This window comes from Sceloporus undulatus, chromosome 5 (assembly GCF_019175285.1).
Source record: "Sceloporus undulatus isolate JIND9_A2432 ecotype Alabama chromosome 5, SceUnd_v1.1, whole genome shotgun sequence".
NCBI classification, from domain to species: domain Eukaryota; kingdom Metazoa; phylum Chordata; class Lepidosauria; order Squamata; family Phrynosomatidae; genus Sceloporus; species Sceloporus undulatus.
In genome coordinates, this window is record NC_056526.1 from 30,069,197 (window position 1) to 30,090,797 (window position 21,601).

The 21,601-nt window shown below is 40.7% G+C and overlaps 1 protein-coding gene across 2 annotated transcripts in view; it reads left to right on the forward strand.

The window, feature by feature from the left end:
* The window catches only part of BTBD11 (BTB domain containing 11), a 279,566-nt gene that overhangs the window by 175,434 nt on the left and 82,531 nt on the right, over positions 1-21,601 (forward strand). For both annotated transcript variants that reach the window (XM_042470071.1, XM_042470073.1), the window contains exons 2-3: positions 6,059-6,208; positions 20,206-20,410. In XM_042470071.1, coding sequence (XP_042326005.1) covers positions 6,059-6,208; positions 20,206-20,410 — 355 coding nt within the window. The remainder of the gene's footprint in view (positions 1-6,058; positions 6,209-20,205; positions 20,411-21,601) is intronic.

The window sequence follows — 21,601 nt, forward strand, 5'->3', positions numbered from 1 at the left end:
GAGGCTGGGATATTTCAGTCTGGGAAGGCCTGCCTGAAGAGATCCGTCTTGACAGCCTTTTTGAAGCTGTCCAAAGATGTTAATTGACGGATCTCGTCCGGCAGGTCGTTCCAGAGCCTGGGGGCGACAGCAAAAAAAGCCCTCCGGGAGGTCGCCACAACCCTCGATTTTTGAGGCTGCAACAAGTTCCTCCCAGAGGACCGGAGAGCACAGGGAGGATTGTATGGGAAGAGGCGGTCTCTGAGATAGCTTGGACCCAGTGATTGCCTTTCTTTTTTACACTTAGTAAAATAAAAGTGGAGGGACTACAAACCCAGAATTCCTAGCACTGGCCAAGCTGGCTGGGGGATTCTGAGACTTGTAGTCCATAAAGTAATTTTATCTAGCTCCAAACCAAAGTAACACCTGATTTTACTACTATACTGTAGTAAAATTTTACACTGGGCCCTTTCCTTAGGTGGGGGATCTGTTCTGGATCCCCCGCATAAGGGAAAATCCGCCCATGCTTGAGCCCCATAAGAAATAATGGGGCACGTGCATGTGATGGAGCGGCACGTGCACGCCATTGCTTCCCTCCCCAAGCAGCTTCTGCATAAGCTGGAAGCTGTGTAGATTATATCCGCGCATGGCGCGGGTGCACTGTACTACTGTACAGAACACACACTGAACATTTTTGTCATTTTTTTCTGTGTAGTTGTTTCTGGTTTCTGTGGTCTAAGGAGGGCCTGCTTACCATACCATGGTCTAGGCAAGTTCATTTAGTCACAGAGTAGAAGAAGGTCTTCCCTGTTGTATTGGCCATCATGTAGAATTTTCTTCCCATTGAGATCATGTTTGCTCCCAACACAGGGCAACTTATAATGCCAATCATAGATTTGTTTCCCCAAGCAATTATAGTAGGATATTTATCTATTTTCTTACTTTGCCCTTCTGTTACCATTTTATCAGCTGCCATTATTGTATTTTTCAAGTTCTTAATATTGTAAACTGCTTTGCAGTTTTTTGAAATGAAAAGCCATATAAACATTTCTTGAATAAATAAATAAAGACAACCATTCCTAATGATGAGGTTTTAAAAAGTTATCCACTGCCCACCACCAGTGTGTTTGGTTTTGGAGATCTCCTTTGAGGAGGAAGAAAATAGCTTACTTTTTCAGACAGAGATGGTGTAGTTCAATCATAAGACTACCAATCTAGGGATGTCTTGTCAGGATGATTGCTTAGATGCTATGCCTTCAGGTGATTCCCAAACACTGTCTTGTCTTCCATGTTATAGGAGCCTTCTATATACACATAGGTAAGGTAAGAGATCTGAATCCATGTCAGTAAACTAGGTATGCATAGCACTAAAGAGTTTCAGTATTTTAAATTGGGGATACTCTTCGAAATGTTTGTTGTTGCTTTTTACTACAACTCCCAAAATCCTTCAGTCAACATAGCCATGCTATCTGGGGGACTCTGAGATTTGTAATCCAAATGATTTTTTTTAAATGCTTAAACTCAGATTGAGTACTGTTGCCCATGTGTGTAGTGCTGAGCATAGTAGAAGGAATGAAGCTGACAGGCAGAAGGCAGGCATATGAGGAACCATCCAGTACTGAATAATGGGGCAGCAGAAAGCAAGGACATTTATTTGCATAATCTTCCAGTGACAGATGAGAAAAGATTTGGCAGTGGTAGTTTATAGAGATGTTGTGCAGGAGTTTGATTCAGAATGACAGGTGAAAACACAACAGTAATAGCTAGGAAAATAGGCAATGTCTTTTGCATATTCAGACTTTGCAAGTCTACAGCACCAACCTACTTGACAGATTAAACAGTGTGGTTGAAGCAGAAAAAATATACAACTCATTAGGTTGTATTGAAATAGAAAAGACCTTGAACTGAGGGGCAACATGCAGCCATAATTTCTCTAGGTTTGCTATTTTTTCCATTCTAAGAAGTCTCCTCCAATCATAACATTTTCTAAACCAAATCCCAGGGTCTTTGATAGATGTGGATTCACACTCTGGATCCTTTGTGAAATATACATGCTTATGGATGATTTTGAATAGGGTCATCGCAAGACATTTTGCTGCCAGAGTGACAGACCCCAAATCAAGATGCACTGCACCCAAGCTAATTTGGTACCTAAAGCAGAAAATATCCCAAACACCTCTTTGCTCACAGAGGCTGTAAACATAATAAGAAAAGCAGTACTAAGTAACAATTTACTGCCTTTTCAGGGTACCCAAAATCTTCTAGGCAGCTTGCTGACTCTGCTTAATGGTAGGTCTGTCTCTGCTGTTGCTCTCATAATTAAAAGGTTTGTGGATGGGTGTGTGTGTGCTAAAATGCAGCAAACTGAGTTATTTATTTACTTACTTACTTGACAGCTGCTTCTGTTTCTAAGCAGACTAAATATCCACAAAAGTGTGTAGGCCTTACTAGTCTCTTCTTTGGTTACTACCAACCTTTTCTTCTTTCCTCTAAGTCCTGTTTTAGGCTTGAGAGAGAGGCAGGATCTTTGCACTCAGATGTGTGGGAGGGAGCAGCAGCAGCCAGTTCCTTAACCTGGGGCTACATAAGTGTAGCCACCAACAGGGTTCCAGTCAGCAACAGGCTGCTGTTGAAATACAGAGGCTTGTTTCCATAAATGTATTCCACCAATTTACATGTCATACACAAGAGAACCCACATGACCCATGGCATGCTAGCTGGCAGTTTGTTTATGAAATCCAGTTCACACAACAAGTTGCTGATGATCCTGATTCAAAAGAAAGTGGACCCACAACATAGCAGAAGGCTAAAACTAAAAGTTCTGACTTCCACAGTTACTTCCACAGCTAACTGCATATTTACTAAAAGAGCTGGACATACTCACCCATAGAAAGTTGACAAATTTGTAGGAATATAATAGCTTTTTATGAAAGAGCTCCACAATTTCTGATTCACGAAGTCAGACTCAGGCCACCAACAATTTCCAGTATTAGGGAGGTATCAAAATTGGAAGATAGATTCAAACCTCAAACTCCATCGAGTCACTACATTCAGCTCAATGGATTATCATTGAATCATAGAATCGTAGAGTTGGAAGAGACTGCAAGGGCCTTCCAGTCCAACCCCCTGCCATGCAGGAAATCACAATCAAAGCATTATCATGCGCGGATGCTGCTTTTACATTTTAACTACTGTGTAATGTTCAAAGGTGAACACGATGTATAGAACAAGAAAATATGTGGCAGCCTATATTTAAAATTTTTAAAAGAATACTTAACTACCCTTCATGTTTATGTACAGTTAGTTATGGACTTTAATGTCGTGATTTTATACATACTTATTGTGACATGACATGACATTATTACGGCATACCGCCAGTACAAAACTAGAATACAATAATGACCAAATACAGTGGTGCCTCGGGTTACGAAATTAATTCGTTCCGCCATTCCTTTCGTAACCCGAAAATTTCGTAACCCGAAACACTTTTCCGTTAGCACTGGAAAGCCTATAGCTGCACTTTGCAGCATTTGAATTTCGCGCCGAAATGAATTTCGTAACCCGAAAAATATTTCGTAACCCGAAACAGTTTTTGCCAATCCAACTTTTTCGTATCCCGGAAATTTCGTAACCCGATCATTTCGTATCCCGAGGCACCACTGTATCCATATAGACACGATACAGTCATGATGTCCATACAAACCAATGAGAAATCTAAAATGGAATAAAACTCTCTATCATGTGCCAAGTTACAGGGGAATTTAAAAGGATTATAGAAATATTACAAAAGGGTTTCTTTGGCTTAGTCATTTAAGTGTCAATAGCAAGAAAATAATAAAAAATATAAAAAAGTATATCCCATCCATATACATATAGATAGTATCATCAAACAATTTATAAAAAACAGATAAAAATTCATACAATAAGTCACATAATATCTGCAGTAATAATGGCAGCTATAGTTAATTTTACAAGGTTTAATGTATCTGTTTCAAATATCTTATATGGAGAGTAATAGCAGCTGCAAGGAATTTAGCAACTCTGCTGGTTATATTTTAGCAGTCTGCTAAAAGATATTCCATACTTATTGTTATATGCTTTTTTGCAATTTAGATTTACACTTAGGTCCAAAACACACTGCAGAAATAATCCAGTTTGAGACTACTTTAACTGCTTTGGCTCAGTGGTAGGGAATGCTTGGAATTGTAGTTTATTGTGGCACCAAAGCTCTCTGAAAGAGAAGGCTAGATGTCTCACAGAACTACAGTTCCCAAAATTCCCTAGCCAGGGAGCCAGGGCAGTTGAAGTGGTCCCAAGATGAATTATTTCTGCACTGTGTTTTGGACCTTTGTCACCCTTTCCTTCCTTTTTCTACTAATTAGCTGAAAGTTTAGGTATCCCGAGTGGTAACTGCACTCCTCTGCTGCAGCAAAAACCAGAAACAATATTGTGCCACCTTAAATGCCAAACAATTTAATACAGCATACCTGTTTGGGGACCAGAGTTTGTGAATTGTTGTCCTTGAAAGTTTATGGCATAATAATCTGTTAATCTTCCTGGAGTTGGAAGAATACACACACCCAAAACCACTAGGGATCACACAGACATTTATTTTATTGTTGCTATGGTGGCTGGTGAAATTGGGCAGTAGCCACTGCTGCAGTTGCCGCCAAAATTCAGCAAAATCTGTAGTGGTTCACTGGTGTAATAAGTTGTGGAAACATTGTCCTACAACAATGAGTCCCTGCAAGAGTTCAGAACAGAAAGTTCCCATTATTTTCGGAAAGAACAGGAATTTTTAAAAAATGTGGTGATGGGGGGCATTGGGAACCATAGAATGAGGCCTTATGTGACTCATGAACTCTGTGTTATTCAGCCCCTTTAAAACTGTAATTTTTAACACTGGGTTATATTTCTTCTTAGCCTTAATGCAACAGTTAAATGTCAAAGGTTTTACTAGTGCACTGAACAACCAGTGAATGTGTCCTACTACACATTTCCTTAGTTCTCAGAAAGCACAGGCATTCTGTATCGGATGTTGAGGGATTACTTGCTGAAAGAGAAATTTGTATTACAAAAGTTTACTAGATACAGAATTGTGGAAACTAGTATTTATGGGCTAGGAAAAATGAAGTGCTCCTTCTCTGATAAAGAACAAACTTGGGATATAAGTGAAGAGAATGGGTGGAGGGGTCCTTTGCTGAATTAGCTTCTGGTTGTAATTCCCCCCCCCCCCCCCCCCCCCCCCCCCCCCCGTTTTTCCTTTCTTTTCCTTTTATTTTTTTAAAGTGATGAATGTTTGGGTAAGGTTATTGAATGATTGATTTTGATCATTTTAAAATTCACTCACTTTGTCAGAATGATATCCTACCTTATAATCAAGAGGTTCATGATGATGTGGTAGATTTTCATATTCCTTTTCCCTGTGTGTGTTTTTTTAAAGATACGTAGCTAGAAGGTATGCATTTTTGTAATTTGACCATAGAAACAGTCTCCATTTCTATATAGGTACCAATTCCTTGTAAACACATACAGGAGAAATATAATGTGAGATACTGGGGAAGCAGCCAATATTTGGTGACAGACTGTACACATTGTATCCAGAAGGTCCCAGATTCAGTCTTTGGCAGATCCAGTGTCGCAAAGCTGGGGAATATCTTTGGCCAGAATCCTAGAACACAATTTTCCAGTGGCTGTGCTGCCCGAATATTGAACACCCTATATGGGAACAATGACTTAAAGAACCACTAGCAGTCACAATAGCTGGTACTGTGAATGGATTGGTTCTCTACTGTCTGTGCAAAGCAACACCAAAGTTGGCTGTTGGTGTCTGGGGAAACTTTGGCCCTCCAGATGTTTTAGTCTGCAACTCCAATTCTTTATCATTATGCTGGATTGCATAAGTGAAAGTTTTAGATCAAAACTTCTGGACAGCTAATGGTTCCTTTGCCAATCTGTAAACATTTCTCCTAACAAAAACTTTCAGGGAGGGAGGGAGAGAGAGACACTTTGAAAGCTGCCAATTACCTAGATTTTAAAATTGCACATTTCCCTCCCTCTTTTTCCCGCTGCACTGTAGGTGTTCCTTGTCTGCCAGAAAGCCTGAATCTTCATAAAGAGCAACAAAGGTCAAATAAACCAGGGGAAGTACAGATGTTTAGCCAATCTGAGTTACGAACAATCGAGCAATCTTTGCTTGCAACCCGTGTGGGAAGCATTGCAGAACTCAGTAAGTACTCAAAATAATTTCTAACCTTTTTCCTCCTATATTTTTTGAGCAATTATGCTTCAATTTATGCAAGAAAAAGTTCAGGGGCTGCAAAGGGAGCCTGCTGTGACAGAAGCATAGGGAACAACTCTCTATCCTGCTAGTGAAGTGGTTTGTAAGACAATTTTGAGTAATAGTTAACCATTTTTGCAACACAAGAATGACAAATCCATGGAGGAAGGCAGGCAATGTAAATTTGTTCTTAGGTTTGATAGAATATTAGGGGCTAATGAGATTTTAGCAGAAACACTTTTTGAACTGTATGGATGCCATTTCTGACACTTGTGTATATATGATTTGGAGTGAAGAGACTGTGCAAAGGAAAAGTTACCTGTGTCCTGTTCTTAAATTCCCTCTGCCAAAATGTTTCTTCATTTTTTAAAAACACACACACAGTAATACTAATTTGCACATCACATTTAGTTAGAGCATTAATTCCCCCTTTGTACATCTTCATATTTAAATCAAAAAACTATCAGATGTTATCACCATGTTACCTTCCACTTGTGCATTAGCTGTCACCTGTTTCATTACCTGCAGTTCCCTATTAAACCATGGATATACCTGGCCTCTGTGAAGAAGGAGAGGATATCTAAGAGCTTGTATATCATCTGCCCATGTGTCCCATATACTAGGATTATGACAGAACAACAGACAGAATCAACGTAACACTGCTGTAGGGATCCTCAAATCCAGGAAACGTAGCTCTTCCTATAGGTACACTCTCTAGTTCCTTATAGTTCTTTATAATCCTTTATAGAATCCTAGTAGAACCACTCCTTCACGTGTGGAGCTCCTTCATCTGTGGAGAACTGTAAATCTAATCCTAACTTGTTGGTGCTCTGCCTATTACAAGGAGAAAATAAAGACTCCCCCTCACATGACTTACTGAATTTTTTTTTGTCCAGTGTGGAAGACATCAGCATCCGATCTGTCACATATGCAAAATTCATGGTGAGACTGTGAGGGAATGTTTCACACTACTCTCAATAGAGGATATTTTTGCTCTAATGGTGTCATGTGGAGGATACCATACTGCTAGCGGAAAATATCTCAGACTTGGAACAGTTACTAAAGAAGGTCAAAGAAGAAAGTGCAAGGCTTATTGCTGAACACAAAGAAAACAAAAATAATAACTATGGAAGATCTACATGAATTCAACATAGACAATGGGGAAATTTAAATAGTAAAAGACTTCCCATACCTTGTTTCAAACATTGTTCAGAACAAAGATTGCAGTGAAGAAATCAGAAGATTAGGAATGGGGAGGGCAGCCATGAAAGAACTAGATAAGATCTTGAAGTGTAACGATATACAACTGAGCACAAAAGTTAAGACTTGGCCAAGCCATTATATTCCCATTGTCATGTACACATGTGAGAGCTGGACAGTGAAGAAATCAAGAAAGAAAATCAACTCATTTGAGATGTGGTGCTGGAGAAGAGCACTGAGGATACCATGGACAGCAAAACAGACAAATAAATGGGTCCTTGAACAGTTTAAATCTGAATTCTCCTTGGAAGCTATGACGTGTTACAGACCACCCAAAAGCGGGCGGTCTGGTGCCGGCTCCATTAGCTACGCCGAGAAGCCCCAGCCACGGGCGCTGCCATTTAGTATGCGCTCCGCGCATCCTAGGGAGAGGGGCGGTTAGGAAGGTGAGAACCTTCTTAACCCTAGCACGCTCATTCCTAACTGTAGGACGCGCGGAGCGCATACTAAATGGCGGTGTGTAACCCGCCTATGATAATGAAACTAAAGCTGTCATACTTTGGCCACATCATGGGAAGGCACAACTTACTAGAAAAGATAATGCTAGGGAATGTGGAAGGCAGTAGAAAGAAAGGAAGACTGGATGCAAGATGGATGGACTCAATCAGGAGGCCATGGGCCTGAGTTTGCAGGACCTAAGCAGAGCAGTGGAGGACAGGGAGTCTTGGAGATGTCTCATCCACAGGGTGGCTATGAGTTGGGACTTGTTTAAGGGCAGCTAACAAGAGAACAACAATTTTTGCTCAACCCTGTAAAATACACACCATGCTGAGGAGAAGGATGTCAACTTTCCCCTATACAGTGGTACCTCGGGATACGAAATACCCAGGTTACGAAATTTTCGGGATACGAAAAAATCCCATTAGAAATCATTGTTCCGGGTTACGAATGTATTTTCGGGTTACGAAGAAAATTTTTGGTGCTTTTCGGCGCTTTTTCGCACGAAACGCGGCTTTTCCCCATTAGCGCCTATGGCAATTCGGCTTACGAAGGCTTTTCGGGTTACGAAAGCGGCCGCGGAACGAATTACTTTCGTAACCCGAGGCACCACTGTATCTCTGTATAAACAAAAGAAAGATAGAATATTCATTCAGCCAACTCTTCTAATTGTCATTGAAGGCCTTCTAAAGACTCCCTTCATCCCTGAGCCACTATTCACTGATAATGCTGATTCTGCATTTCTTAAAATAAGCAAATGAATCGGCATGTTCTGTCTGAAGCTTCTTCTGTCTCCTGACACGCTGATAATAGCAATGCCATTCTATCCAAAGTATTCAGAATGTATTTGCAGGCTCTGTTCTTGAATATTTTTGTTCCTTCAAGCATATTAATCCAACTGAACCAGATACCCTGAAGGGGTGGGGTGTGCAGGAATCAATGGAGTTATTTTCCTTCTTGCTGCATCCTCTAATCAGGGTTGCCCTATTTTGAATTGACTGTGCTCCTGTGCCATTTACAGCAACTTGGTACAAGGACATTTTATTAGATGGTGCCTTTCCTGTCTCCCTGCAAACATTTACTCATTAAATGCCAGCTCTGAACACAAAGGTCTTACACCTGGGAGCCTTACTGTCCCCGTTTAATTGCCTTATTCTTGCAGTACTGTTGGCAGAATTTTTTGTTTTGTTTTTAAGGAAGGCTTCACATTTTAATATCAGTGAAGTAACTAAGAATTGGTATCAGTCCATGGTATCCTTGAGGCAGCTGCCTTGTTCCTAATGCCATTTCAGGGAATACCACTTACGCCTGCTGGTGGATTGAATTTTATTTTATTTTATTTTTAAAAAATCTGACCCAGTACTCTGAGCAGCTGATGTGCATTTTAGTTTCCCACAGCACCAACAACTTGGGACATTGTGGGAAATTGAAATGGTAGCTCTCACCTTACCAGCATAGGTTTGAAAGCTGCTGGCCTGGGTTGAAGTGACTTTGTGGAAGTGCCCACCACACAATATCTCCCCCCCCCCCCAAACAATGTTGATTTATCAAGTGCCATCATATCTGCTAGCTTTATAATCCAATCTTGATAAGTATTTCTCTTGCTATCCATTTCTGGGCCTAAACTATTCTTTACATGCTATCAGTGGCAAGCATACTTTATGCCCACTAATGAAAAGCAACAGAAATACCCACTTACCAAGATTGGCTTATAAAGCTAGCAGATATGTTGGGATTTGCTAGTTGAAAAGAATAAATCTTCAAATACAATAGAGGTCAAGATCCTATTTAATGCTGGAAAACATAAAGATCTGCTAGTGTACTTATACAGGAGGTCCAGGTGAGAGAGGCAAACGCAAGAGGCCCTATAAGGAGGACAACAGCCAGGGATATAGCTACCAGATGTTGCCAAATGAGGGCATTGCCCCCCAGTAAGAATTTTGTATCCCAAATGAAATTTACTTCAGTTTCTAAATTCAGTGGCATCACTAGGGGGTGTGAGAGGTAGGGTCCACACTGGGTGACACCTCAGAAGAGGGGTGATATCCAATTGAACATTCCTCCTGTTGCAGGGTGAGAAGGGGCAAGCCCATCTCTCCAGGCTTTGCCACAGCGATGGCCTCCTACAAGGACAAAGCTGCCACTGGGGTGAAGGAGAAGGGCACGTGCACCCCTCCAGGTCACTTTCACCTCCTCTTGAGAGGTAAGCTGCCATGGAGGCTAACGAGAGGGTGAGTGCACTCCTCCAGGTGGTGACAGCCTTCTCCTGAGAACCGGGGCATAACTACCTTTCTCCTTTGCTGCAATGGCAGCTCCCTCCTCAGAGGAGGTCACTGCCATGGCGAAGCCTGGAGGGGCACACTTGTAATTCTCCTTTGCTGCAGTGGCAGCTCCCTCCTCAGGAGGAGGCTGCTGCTGTGGCAAAGCTTGGAGGGATGTGCTCACTCTCCTGAAGAGGGAGCTGCTGCTGGTCCTAAGGAGAAGGGTAAGCATGCCCCTCCAGACTTCGCTGCAGCAGTGACCTCTCTCTGAGGAGGGAGCTGCTGCCGTAGTGAAGGAGAAGTGCGAGTGCACTCTTTTAGTTGCCCTCATGGTAGCCCCCCTCATAGTGAGATACCAGGCATGGAGGCACCACTGCCTAAATTTCTAGCATTCCAGAGAATGCTCTCAGACTCAAGGAAAAGTAATGGCAAACCTCCTCTGAAAAAATATTGCCAAGAAAACCCCATAATAGGTTCTCCTTAGGGTGTCCGTGAGTCAGAAATTGTTTGAAGGCATACAACAATAACAGTTCACAGTCCTTTTTTTTGTAATGTTGCATGCCTTCTTAAACTTGACATAGCTTAGGGAATCAGCAAGTATGAATCTAGACCTACACATAGTTGAAGAGGTGGTTTCTGCCCAACTGTATCCTGTCAGCTCTTATGAGTGCAGTTTTCCCCCCTCTGCCTAGTAGCAGGTAACAGTGTTCCCATACCCATATACACAGATTACATCAAATCATTTAAACAAGATGTTAGACCTCAGTTTGGATGCAAAGGTGCTTGCCTCAGGATGACTGGCACTTACCAGTACCCACCTTGACAGCTATTTTTCATGTCTTTTTAGGGCTGCTGCCAAAGTAATAGTTCTTGGAAGAAGAGTATAATTTATAAGGCAATACATAAGATAAAAGATAATGTCTGGAAAAATATCCTATGGAGGAATGCATTTTCCTCCATCAAGGAAATGCCCCCACAACCCTGAACTAGGTGTTCAGAAATACCACATGACAGAGCCACCTAAGGTGTGTACCCTTTCAAATTGCAGGTGGGAGATAACATCCCTATAGTAAACAGATTTTTTGCAGATGTATTGCAGAGAAAGATCTAGTGTTCTTCCAAGACCTAATAGCTTTTCACAAATGTGCATGGACCTCTTTAATGGTTTGGCATTGTTCAGTTCTGTGATTCCCTCACCTGTAAGTTAAAGAAAGCAGTTTACCTATTCACCAGAGTGGTACCTATTTACTTGCATTTGTATGCTTTCGAACTGCTATATTGGCAGAAGCTGGGACTAGTGATGGGAGCTCACCCCATCGTGTGGCACCCGGGCCCCGAATTGCCAATCTGTCAATTTTGCAATCAACAGAGTCAGCATCTCTTTACCCTTAATGGATTTTTCCTCTTTGGTCATTCTGTGAGGAAGACTGATTTGTTCATGCTTTATGTATTTGTTATTATTGGATGTTGTAATCAGAATAATAGTTGTGTATAAAGAAAGATATACAGCAATAATAATTTACTCTTTCTATTTCAGTATTTCATTCTGTATATACTCCATCCATGATTGAGGGCCTGCTGTTGCTTGGCAACTCATAATAGGAAATGGTCCCTTGTTGAGATTGCTGTGGTTCTAAACAAGAGAGTAGTGGAAAGGGAAACCAAGACACATAATTTGAATTCCAAATAGCCAGGAGTTTTGGAGTCCAAGACAGTGTTTTCAAGAACACAACATTTCATCCCAATATGGGAAAAACCCCACATTTTTCATATTTGCAGTTTAGGGTTGCCAGTTCAGGGTCGTTCCAGGCCCTGAAGTTTCCATGCCAAAGTCTAAGACCTGGCTTGGCTCTTGGGATATATCTACACTGTAAAAACAATGCATTTTGACACCACTTTAAGTGTGATAAGTCCATCCCATGGAATCTTGGGATTTGTAGCTTTGTAAGGTTTTCAGCCTTCTATGCCAAAGAGTGCTGGTGCCTCACAAAACTGCAAATTCAAGAATTCTGTTGGATGGAGCCAGGACCATTATTAAAATGATGTCAAACTGCATTATTTCTAAAGTGTAGATACATCCTTGGTGATGTTACCAAACATTATGTATTAAGTACAAGTGACAGTTTCTCACAGTTTTTCATGCCTATGCACAGAGGCAGAGATATCCAGGATATATTTTTTTTGCTTGGAAATTAAGACAGAAGTCTTAACTAAAAGAATTGTTCCCAGATGAGGTGAAATGAGGGGATTATGCCTTCTCACTTAAGGGATAAAGAACATTTAATCTAAACTACTTCCTTCTAGCCGGAAGGTGGATGCAGAGTAAGTGGGGTGTGCAAGCCCTAGTGCAACAATGACTTGGAGGGAAGGAAGAAGAAAACTAAGGAAATACATCAAGTCCCTTGAGAGTCTTTGTACATTTCAGAAACAAATCAGCTACTGTATATACTCATGTATAAGTCTAGAAATTTTAGTCAAAAAATTGACCCCAAAAACCTGGGTGGACTTATACATGAGTCAATATAAGTAATGTACCTTAACTTTTATCAACATAGGAACCATCCCCTTCTCTGAGTAGGGTGGTGAAAGGTAAGAGCTTAGTCTGTTCCAGGAGAAACTAAGGTGCTTTACAGACCACCCCAAAGGGCAGTCTTCCGGCACCCGTGTTTGCCGCATGAGGGAACCGCAGCAGACAAACCGCGCGGTTCCCCGGCACAGCAGAAAGAAGCTGCAAAAAGTGGCTTCTTTTTCTGGCGCCATTGTGATGTCGCAAGGCACCAATGGCGCCCTTGCGCCATCACAAGGGTGCCGAGACGTGCAGACACTAGGCATCCATCATGTCAAAATGGCGGCACCCATCTGTATAGGGCGCCACCATTTTGACGCCCTCGTTACATGCGAGAGGCAAAGCGCATCAGGAAGCGCTGCGTGTAACGACAGCGCGCAATAGGGCCTGTCTGGAACGTGCCAAAAAGAAGCACCAACCACCTCTACTCTCTTTGCCGAGGCACCACTTCTGGCCTTTTTTAATGTCTGGGTGGAAAAATAGCAGTGTGCTTTGACATTATTTTCCTTTCTTTTATTCTTTACATCCTTTGTTACGTGCCCCTCAGGTTTACTCAAAGGAGGATGATCTCAGGTCTTGGGGAATATGGGCCAAAGCTGATGGCTGTAAAGGGGTGGCTCTATGCTGCCCCTTTGAGCACGGGATCGGGGCCACAGCAACTGCACACCATGGCCCTGATCCATTGTTTTTCTAGCCCCAAAAGGAGCGACAAAATGCCACTCCTTTTGGGGCTGGAAAAGAGGCACTCCTTTTGCCACCGCCGCAGCTCTACTGCACTCCTGCGGTGTGCAGCGTCTGGTCGCTGCACCACAGGAATGCCCCAACACTGTCCGCTGTCTGGTCTGGTGTGCGGTGTGAGACGGAGTCAGGGCGTGAGACATGTGGCTGCCACAGCCCCACGCTGTCAGGTAGCCTGCTCAAATTGCTGTTGTGTTCAGCCCCTAAATTTGAAGAGATGCTCCATCAAGTAGTAAAGTATCAAGTGTATCCAGTATTTGGCATGGGAAATAATTGCATGCAATAGTCATAATTAAATAAGTTTGGAATATTTACAGTGAAGATTACAACTGATGCAGCATATGTTAGGTAAAATGTCTAGACTAGTAGCTCATTTAGGATACAGGATTCTTTTGAATGGGGAAAATATATTGAAGGTACAAGATTGGGAAAGGGGATGATGTTGTTGGAAGCTTTTTTTATTTGCAGGTTTCCCGCTTTCATTGCAGTTCCATGCCTCTATCCAAGCAAATGTGGTGGGCCCACTCTATATTAGTTTGCTAAGAGTTCAGGACCAACTTACTGTTCTTTGGTTCCTGATAAAAAATCTAAAGAAGCAAAAATAAAAAAATAAGAATTTAATTATTAGTTTGCAGCAGAAGTGTAAGGGTACTGGGAAAGATGTAAAACAGGGCTTAACAAACATTGGCCCTCCAGATTTTGTTGCATTGCAACTTCCATTAGCCACAGCCAGCATTGGCAGAGAGCAGGGCTGATAGGAGTTGTAGTCCTAAATATCTGGAAGGGCATACTTTTTCAAGGCCTGCTTTAAAAACAGATCTTGGTCAGGAGGAAAGAAAAGGTAGCAAATTTCAGTTGCATAATGAAACCAAGGTTTGTCCTAGCATGACTGTTTTTCAGATTTTCTTTGGATGGGTATAAACTGTATTGAGAAAATTATTTTGTAAGGGTAATGCAAAGTGCATTTAAAGTTGTTTCCAAAAGATATATTTTTGGCAACACACTGAGAACTAATATATCCCTGAAAGAGGAACTACAATCTGCCTATTTAGACTTATTTTAAAGGCATATTTATTTATTTATTTATTTGACATTTCTTGAGATCCATCTGTTAGCACTTAACAAATTTCAGATTTTCAAACAGGAGGCTTATTAAGCTCCTGCTGAACTGGACCGCCATAAAGAGCCACAGTGATGATTGGTTGATTGATTGCGTAAAGACCACCTGATAACTACAATTCTCCCTGCAGCATACCTGTACATTCAAAATTATTAACTGGAAAACTTACGTTTTTGATGTAACTTACAACTCACAGAATCCTTCTTCCATTATGGCTGGGAGTTCTTGGCCCCAAAAACAACTTCCCTAAGTTCTGTTAAAAATATAAAATACAAACAGTGAAACAAAGCCAGGATAAAAGCAGCCACACTACAGCATATGAAAATCAATTAAAAACCAAGGACAAAATAGACAGTTACAAAGATCTGAAAGCAGTAAAAACAGCTCTTCAGCAGGTCAGCCAGAGAGCTTTGCTTTATGACAGAAAATGCATTTGTGTCCTGCCAGTCATAGACTGTGAGTCATCAAGTCACAAATGCAGGGTAATGAATCTTTCTGGATCCAGCTCAGGACCCATCTAATACAACATTCTGTTCCCAATATGAAGTAGCCAAATGTTTCCAGGAATGCCCCGGGAAAGGCACAAAGGGGACTGCCCATTAGTCCCTGAGAATTTATTTTAAAAAATTAGCATTGTGGGAAGAAATATCTTCTTTTATTTATCCCAAATCTTCTGATCACCTTGATTGGCTGACTCTGTATTTAGCATTATGAGAAAAATGGAGGGAAACTATCTCCCACCAAATTTCTGAACACTGTGAATAATTTTATAAAACTGTATTCTCACCCATTGATAATCTTAATCCCAATTTAGAAGCATTTTTTTATTATCAATTGCCACATTGTTATACTGGATAATTAATCCAGTTGAGTACCACATAGTTATTCTCACAAATATATTTATCCTAGATTACTAATCAGTGTTAGATCCTGACTTCACCCTTAAGCATACCCTTATGCATACCAGAGGAGTGATTAAAAAGCTTTGAAGGATAATTAGCCCATACCAAGTGTGTTTGCAGTATCATATTGATGCAAGGAATGCTAGCTCCTAAATTGTCTTTGTTATTTTCTATATTTTGATGAAAGTTAGATAATACCGTATATTGTTGCTTCAAAAATTATATGACCTGTAGGGATTGGTATGCAATAGAAAACATACCCATTTGGACCTGATTCTGCAGGATGATTGCACAGAGACTCCACTCCTCCTTTTTCAATCTACGGGGAATAATAAACATCGGAGGGATATAAGATTCAGTCTGATCATAGTCATTTCCTCACAGCAGGAAAGGAAAAATAACTTTTTTAAAAATGAAAGGTTTCAGTCAGAAGAATATTGTAAAGTTAGGAAAAACTGCTATATTCTGAAGTCCTGGTTTCTGCAGTTTGGGGAGGGGATCCCCCCCCCCCAATAACTGTGGCAATTTCCTGTTCTTGGTGTTAAAACTTCATTTTTCTGGATAATTGGTCTCTGCTTTTTTCTGGTTTTGAAAATAATTTTACCAGCAGCTGTAGCTCCTTCTATACTTACCAAGAGGCACTATGGTTGTATATTCAGGTTGGTCTTTCCATTAGCATCAGTTAGTATTTCAAGGAGAATTGGGGGAACAGGGAACAAGCAAAGTCACTACTTCTTCCCATTCTGGCCAGGTCCCTGATACTCTGGAGAGCAGCTATTGCTCCCTCACGTAGATCTCCAGGCTGTCTCCATCTTTCTCCTTCTTCCAGGGGTGTGGGAATGTGCGAGTGACAAATGTTTTCCCTTCAGGAAGTGTGTCTCCCCCTAATCCTCTGCCACTGCTGCATATGCGAGGGTGGAGCAGGTGCTATATTCCTTTTACAAATCCAGGCAGGTGAGGTCAGTGACCTTCTCAGGTAGTAGGCACACCACGATGCCATGTGCCTCTTTTTTTTTTTTTTTTTTTTGGATAAGGAATGTGCCACTATAATATCCTTCTCCAGAGGTGCCACTACCAGCACAGTGTGATGTGGGTTTACAGGGGCAGTGTTTTGCTTCTACACTCAAGCATCCAGAAAGCTTGGGCCACCCAGAGGGAGAGAGAGAGAGAGAGTTATTTTTGTAGATCACCAACAAAGAAGTCTTCCTTTTATTATGTGTGTATGTGCCTTCAAGTCGTCTGTTAACTTATGACAGCCCCATGAATTTCATGGGGTTTTTTTATTTTTTTTTGGCTACTACCAAGAAAATAATTTTGATCCACAACAAGAGATTACAAAATAAAAAAAAAATGCAATGGAACAGAAGATAGGAATCCAAATACCCCCACCCCCAGGGAGAAGAGCATTTTGGTAGTCAATTTCACTCCCTGTTTCTCGGATTAATAACATTAAAAAGTAACACCATCTTACTTAGATTTTGATTGGGTGGCCATTCATCTTTTGATTATGTGGACTTCTGCTTTCTTATTAATGAGCTTCTGTTTTTAATGGATTATATGTTATTTTTGTAGTGATATTTTTATTTTTATTATGATTTTTGGTAAACTGTTTTGGGCGTTTTTTAAAGCAAGGACATTTAAAAAAACGAATAAAAGAATTGGGTTCTCATCCATTATATACTACAGCAATAGTGTCCTTTGCTGAATCGCTATAATATCTTTCCTTTTCTGTTTCTTGTAAAATTCCATCTTGAGCTTCCATTCATCTGAGTCTCTTCTCATTATTAAACCCAAGATCTCCTCAAGGCATTTTTGTGCTTATGGCAGAAAATCCAGATGACAACTCCAATAATGATAAGAATAAAAGTTTATTTATTTCATTTATGAGGGCCCCTATAGCAGAAGTTCTCAGGGCGAAATGCACAATACAACATCACCATAAAAATGATAATAAACCCAAGAAACATCAATGAAAAACATAAATTAAATTAAAAGCACCAATAAAATACCATATTAAAAGCAAAGGGCTGTTTTAAAATATACATTTCAAGTTATTTAAAAGTCTAGGAACATAAAGGACTAGTATGGACATGTCAATAAGTTTGACACAGCCTCTTTGGGGAGGGCATTCCACAATTGAGACCACCACAAAAAAGACTCACTCAAAAGTACCAGTAGTAAGAGCTGTTTGACAGTAGAATATGCTGCCTCAGGGAGTGGTGGAGTCTCCTTCGGAAGTTTTTAAAAAGAAGCTGGATGGTCATCTGTCAGGATTGCTTTGATTGTGTATTCCTGCATGGCAGGGGAGTTGGATCAGATGGCCCTTGCAGTACCTTCCAACTCTTTATGATTCTGTGATTCTAACCCACCAAACCTGAGTATGAGAAGCATTAGGATCAGGGCCTCAGATGATAATCTTAGAGCATGGGCAGAAATATATGGGTGGAGGTGGTCCTTCAGACAGAATAGCCTTAAGTCATGGTGACTTTTATAAGTTAAAATAAAAACTATTACTTTGAATTGATTCTAGAAATGAATCAGAAGCCCAGTGAAGATGATACACTGGCATAATAGGAGGATAAAAACTGGTTCCAATAATCTGGAACAATAAATGCAGGTTGCTGTAAGTGAGAGTAAACCCACTAAACTCAACAAGATCTGTATCTTCTGAGTATGCATGCATAGAATTGAGTTATAAATAATGTCAACATTTCCATTTTAAAGCTGACCTGACATCTGCTGCATAAAATGGGTTGTCTCATCCTGCAGAATAATAAGACTTGCCCTTACTCTCTTCCGTCAGATATCTCGACCCATTTTTCATCACATCTTCTAGAAAACTTTTCAACATTTATCCAGCTTTATAGGTAGTTGGCTTAGTAATGTTAATCTCATTTCAGATGAAGCAATCCTGGTACAAGATTGTTACCAGTGGAACTTGGCCTCCTACTCATCCTACCAATTCCTTTAACTATAGCTATTTATATTAGAATTACAATTATTCTAAAACCTGTTCTAGTAATGCACGTATTCCTGTTAAATACTGCATGAATATCAGGAAATCTTGATTATGCAATCCTGGCTCTCCAGCAGAGATGTAGATGTAGGGAGAAAGAAGAGAGGTGGAATTTGACCATCTGCTTTCAGTCACAAGGAAAACAAATACTGTGTGCTGGAATGAATTTCTTGCCAGGAGCAACATGTTGGAATGTGTCTGGCTCCTTTTGCCAAAGGAAGTAATCTGATTCAGAAACTGTGGCTCTTGATTCGGGTAGAGCATATGCTTCATGAACGATACTGCTATTTCCTAGTAGAAAAGAGCAGTTGCTTTTTCAGCAAAGGAGGGTGACTGAAATAATGTACACCATATAAGAGACCACATCTCCAGAAGGGCTATGTAGAGATTTATCAACATACTGGCATAATGCCACATATTCAAGCTTGTGTGTTTTATGCATCACTCTAACACTCCTCTGCCCCAAAAAAACCCAAACAGACAGACAGACAAACACCAAAGTGGTTAACAAAGAACTAAAGGAAGAAAATGAGCTAAGGTGTGAATATAGAAGCAAACAAAAACTGTTGTAAATAAGGAAAACCATCAGATAAATAACTTCCGTTAAGCACCTTTTAAAAGCAAAAATAAACACTAAGACTCATCAATAACTGGCAGCCAGCCAGCCAGCCCCATAGGTCTCTTTGAAGAGCTATGAGATGGAGCAATGTTGAAAACAATTTATATGGGGCTAAATGGGTAGGTACAGGTGGGATTCTCTGGGAAGGCATACACTGTGTTTGATGTCATAACTGAAAAGATCCTACTTCTTTAGCCACTTGCTGTATTTCAGTCAGTTGGGGAAAATGGGTCAGGAACACCATGGTTGAACAGTGTTTATGGAAGAAGGAACATCTAAGGAGAAAAACTGAAGGATAGAGATCAAGGCCCCAAGTCACTTAAAAGGCAGTAACTCTCTTCAGCTGAGTCCAGCAACTGTTGTACAGTCAGTGCAAATTAAACAACCCTACTGCACTGTTTGATCAGTCTCATAACACAGTAGTTCATATCACAAACCTATGCATGTTTACTATGGAATCTCATTTTGATCAATCAAGTTTATTCCTTCTTAGTAAATTTGAGATTCTAGCCTAATGCCTTATGTACACTCTGTGGGTTTCCATGGGCAAGATGAGATTCGAACTCTGCTCTCCAGAGTCATAATCCAATGCTGAAGCCACTATGTCATGCTGGCTTCCTTAATTTTAATTTTATGTGAATAATTCATGCAGCTTATTGTTTTGCCTTCTCAGAAAAAAAATATAAACCTATAAATCAAACTATTCTTTAAAATCTTTCTTAGAAGACAAAAATAAAATGAAAGAACTTCTTCATATTAGTGGTGTATTATTATTATTATTATTATTAACCTTTATTTATAAAGCACTGTAAATTTACACAGTGCTGTACATACAATCTTTTTAATTGGATGGTTCCCTGCCCTCAGGCTTACAATCTACAGGAGTAAGACTTGCTTTTCCAAATAAATTCCATGACCTTAACAGTTCTTGCCAATTTATTTTGTAGCTGATGTTCAAACCATGGAAAGCCTGAAGTTAAACCATTATAACAATCTCTGCAGTGATCCACATTTCTCCTTTTCCAGGTGACCTGGTGTCTCGAGCAATGCATCACCTGCAGCCACTATGTGTAAAGCAGCATAGCAACAGCACTCCCATGCACCACAAGCAGGGGTCGCTCTACTGGGAACCAGAAGCTTTGTACACACTCTGCTACTTTATGCACTGCCCACAGATGGAATGGGAGAACCCGAACGTGGAACCTTCTAAAGTCACCCTCCAGACAGAAAGGTAATAACTTTTATTGACAGACACACACTGCTCTGTTGAGTTACCAGACACAGGCTCAGCACTGCAGACTTCCCCACTCAGTCTGTTTTGGTTACATTTGCTTTTCCATGTTGGAATAAATTTTGCCTGCCATGATGTGCTCTGTGGCTGACCCAGAATATATCAAAAATGACACCCAGTGGCTACATACTGCAGATTGGTTCCAGATGTCTGTTTTGGAGAGATCTCCCTCCCCCAACCCTGCTCTCTTTTTGTCTCTTGGCTATGCCTCATTTTTTGGAAAAGAAAATTAGAGGGTCCATTGGTAACTTAACAAGTTTGGTTTGAAATATGCTTTTTTACAAATTTAATGGATTCAGCAACTATAATTTGGGAAGCAGGGATTGAGTAAAATTCAGTATGTAAAGAATGAGCTGCAAGAGTATATTACACAGCTAATAATGCTTGTTGATACACAGACCTGAAATGTGTTGAAACCTTATTCTGACTTTAGCCAAGCTGTTGTAGTCAAAGAAGGCCAGGGAAGGCCAGTGTGCATACGTGTGATGGGAGAGTGAGTGGAAGAAAATGTCCTACCATGAGAAATATTTTTAATATAAAGAACAATATTTTCAGAACCACCAAAGATTCCATTACAACAGCCTGAATTGGCCAGAAGATGGTTATGAAATTGTTGCCTGTGTGATGCAATGTTGTTATATGTGGAAAATGATAAAAATAATAATTAAAAAATTGTTGCCTGCCAGCTGTCTGATTCTGGATAAGCAGTAGTTGCATGCAGTAGAACATGACTTCATCTGCATGGACCAGAATACTCTGGGAGCAGCCCGGAGAATACTGGTCCCAGACCTGCCCCAATGTGCCATGGCACATTGTTCACTCTGAGGTCAGAATGAAGTGCCCAGCATCAATCACATGGCTGAGAGCCTTGTTCTTACTACAGAGTGAGTGATGTGCCGTGGTGATGGCTGTGCGAGGTAGCATAGCGGGACTTGCATGAAAACAGCCACCAGCAGAAGGGCATTGATCTTCCAGGAAGATCTGGGAAAAGAGAAAGCTTTTAAACACATTATAAGGGGGTGTATACCCTGGTTCTGGTGCTGGAAGGGCTCAGTGTTTTCTGGAGTGTTCAAACCGGAACTTGAGTTGGGCCATGTGTTGTCTGGACTCCCTGCTGAGAGGATGCGATGG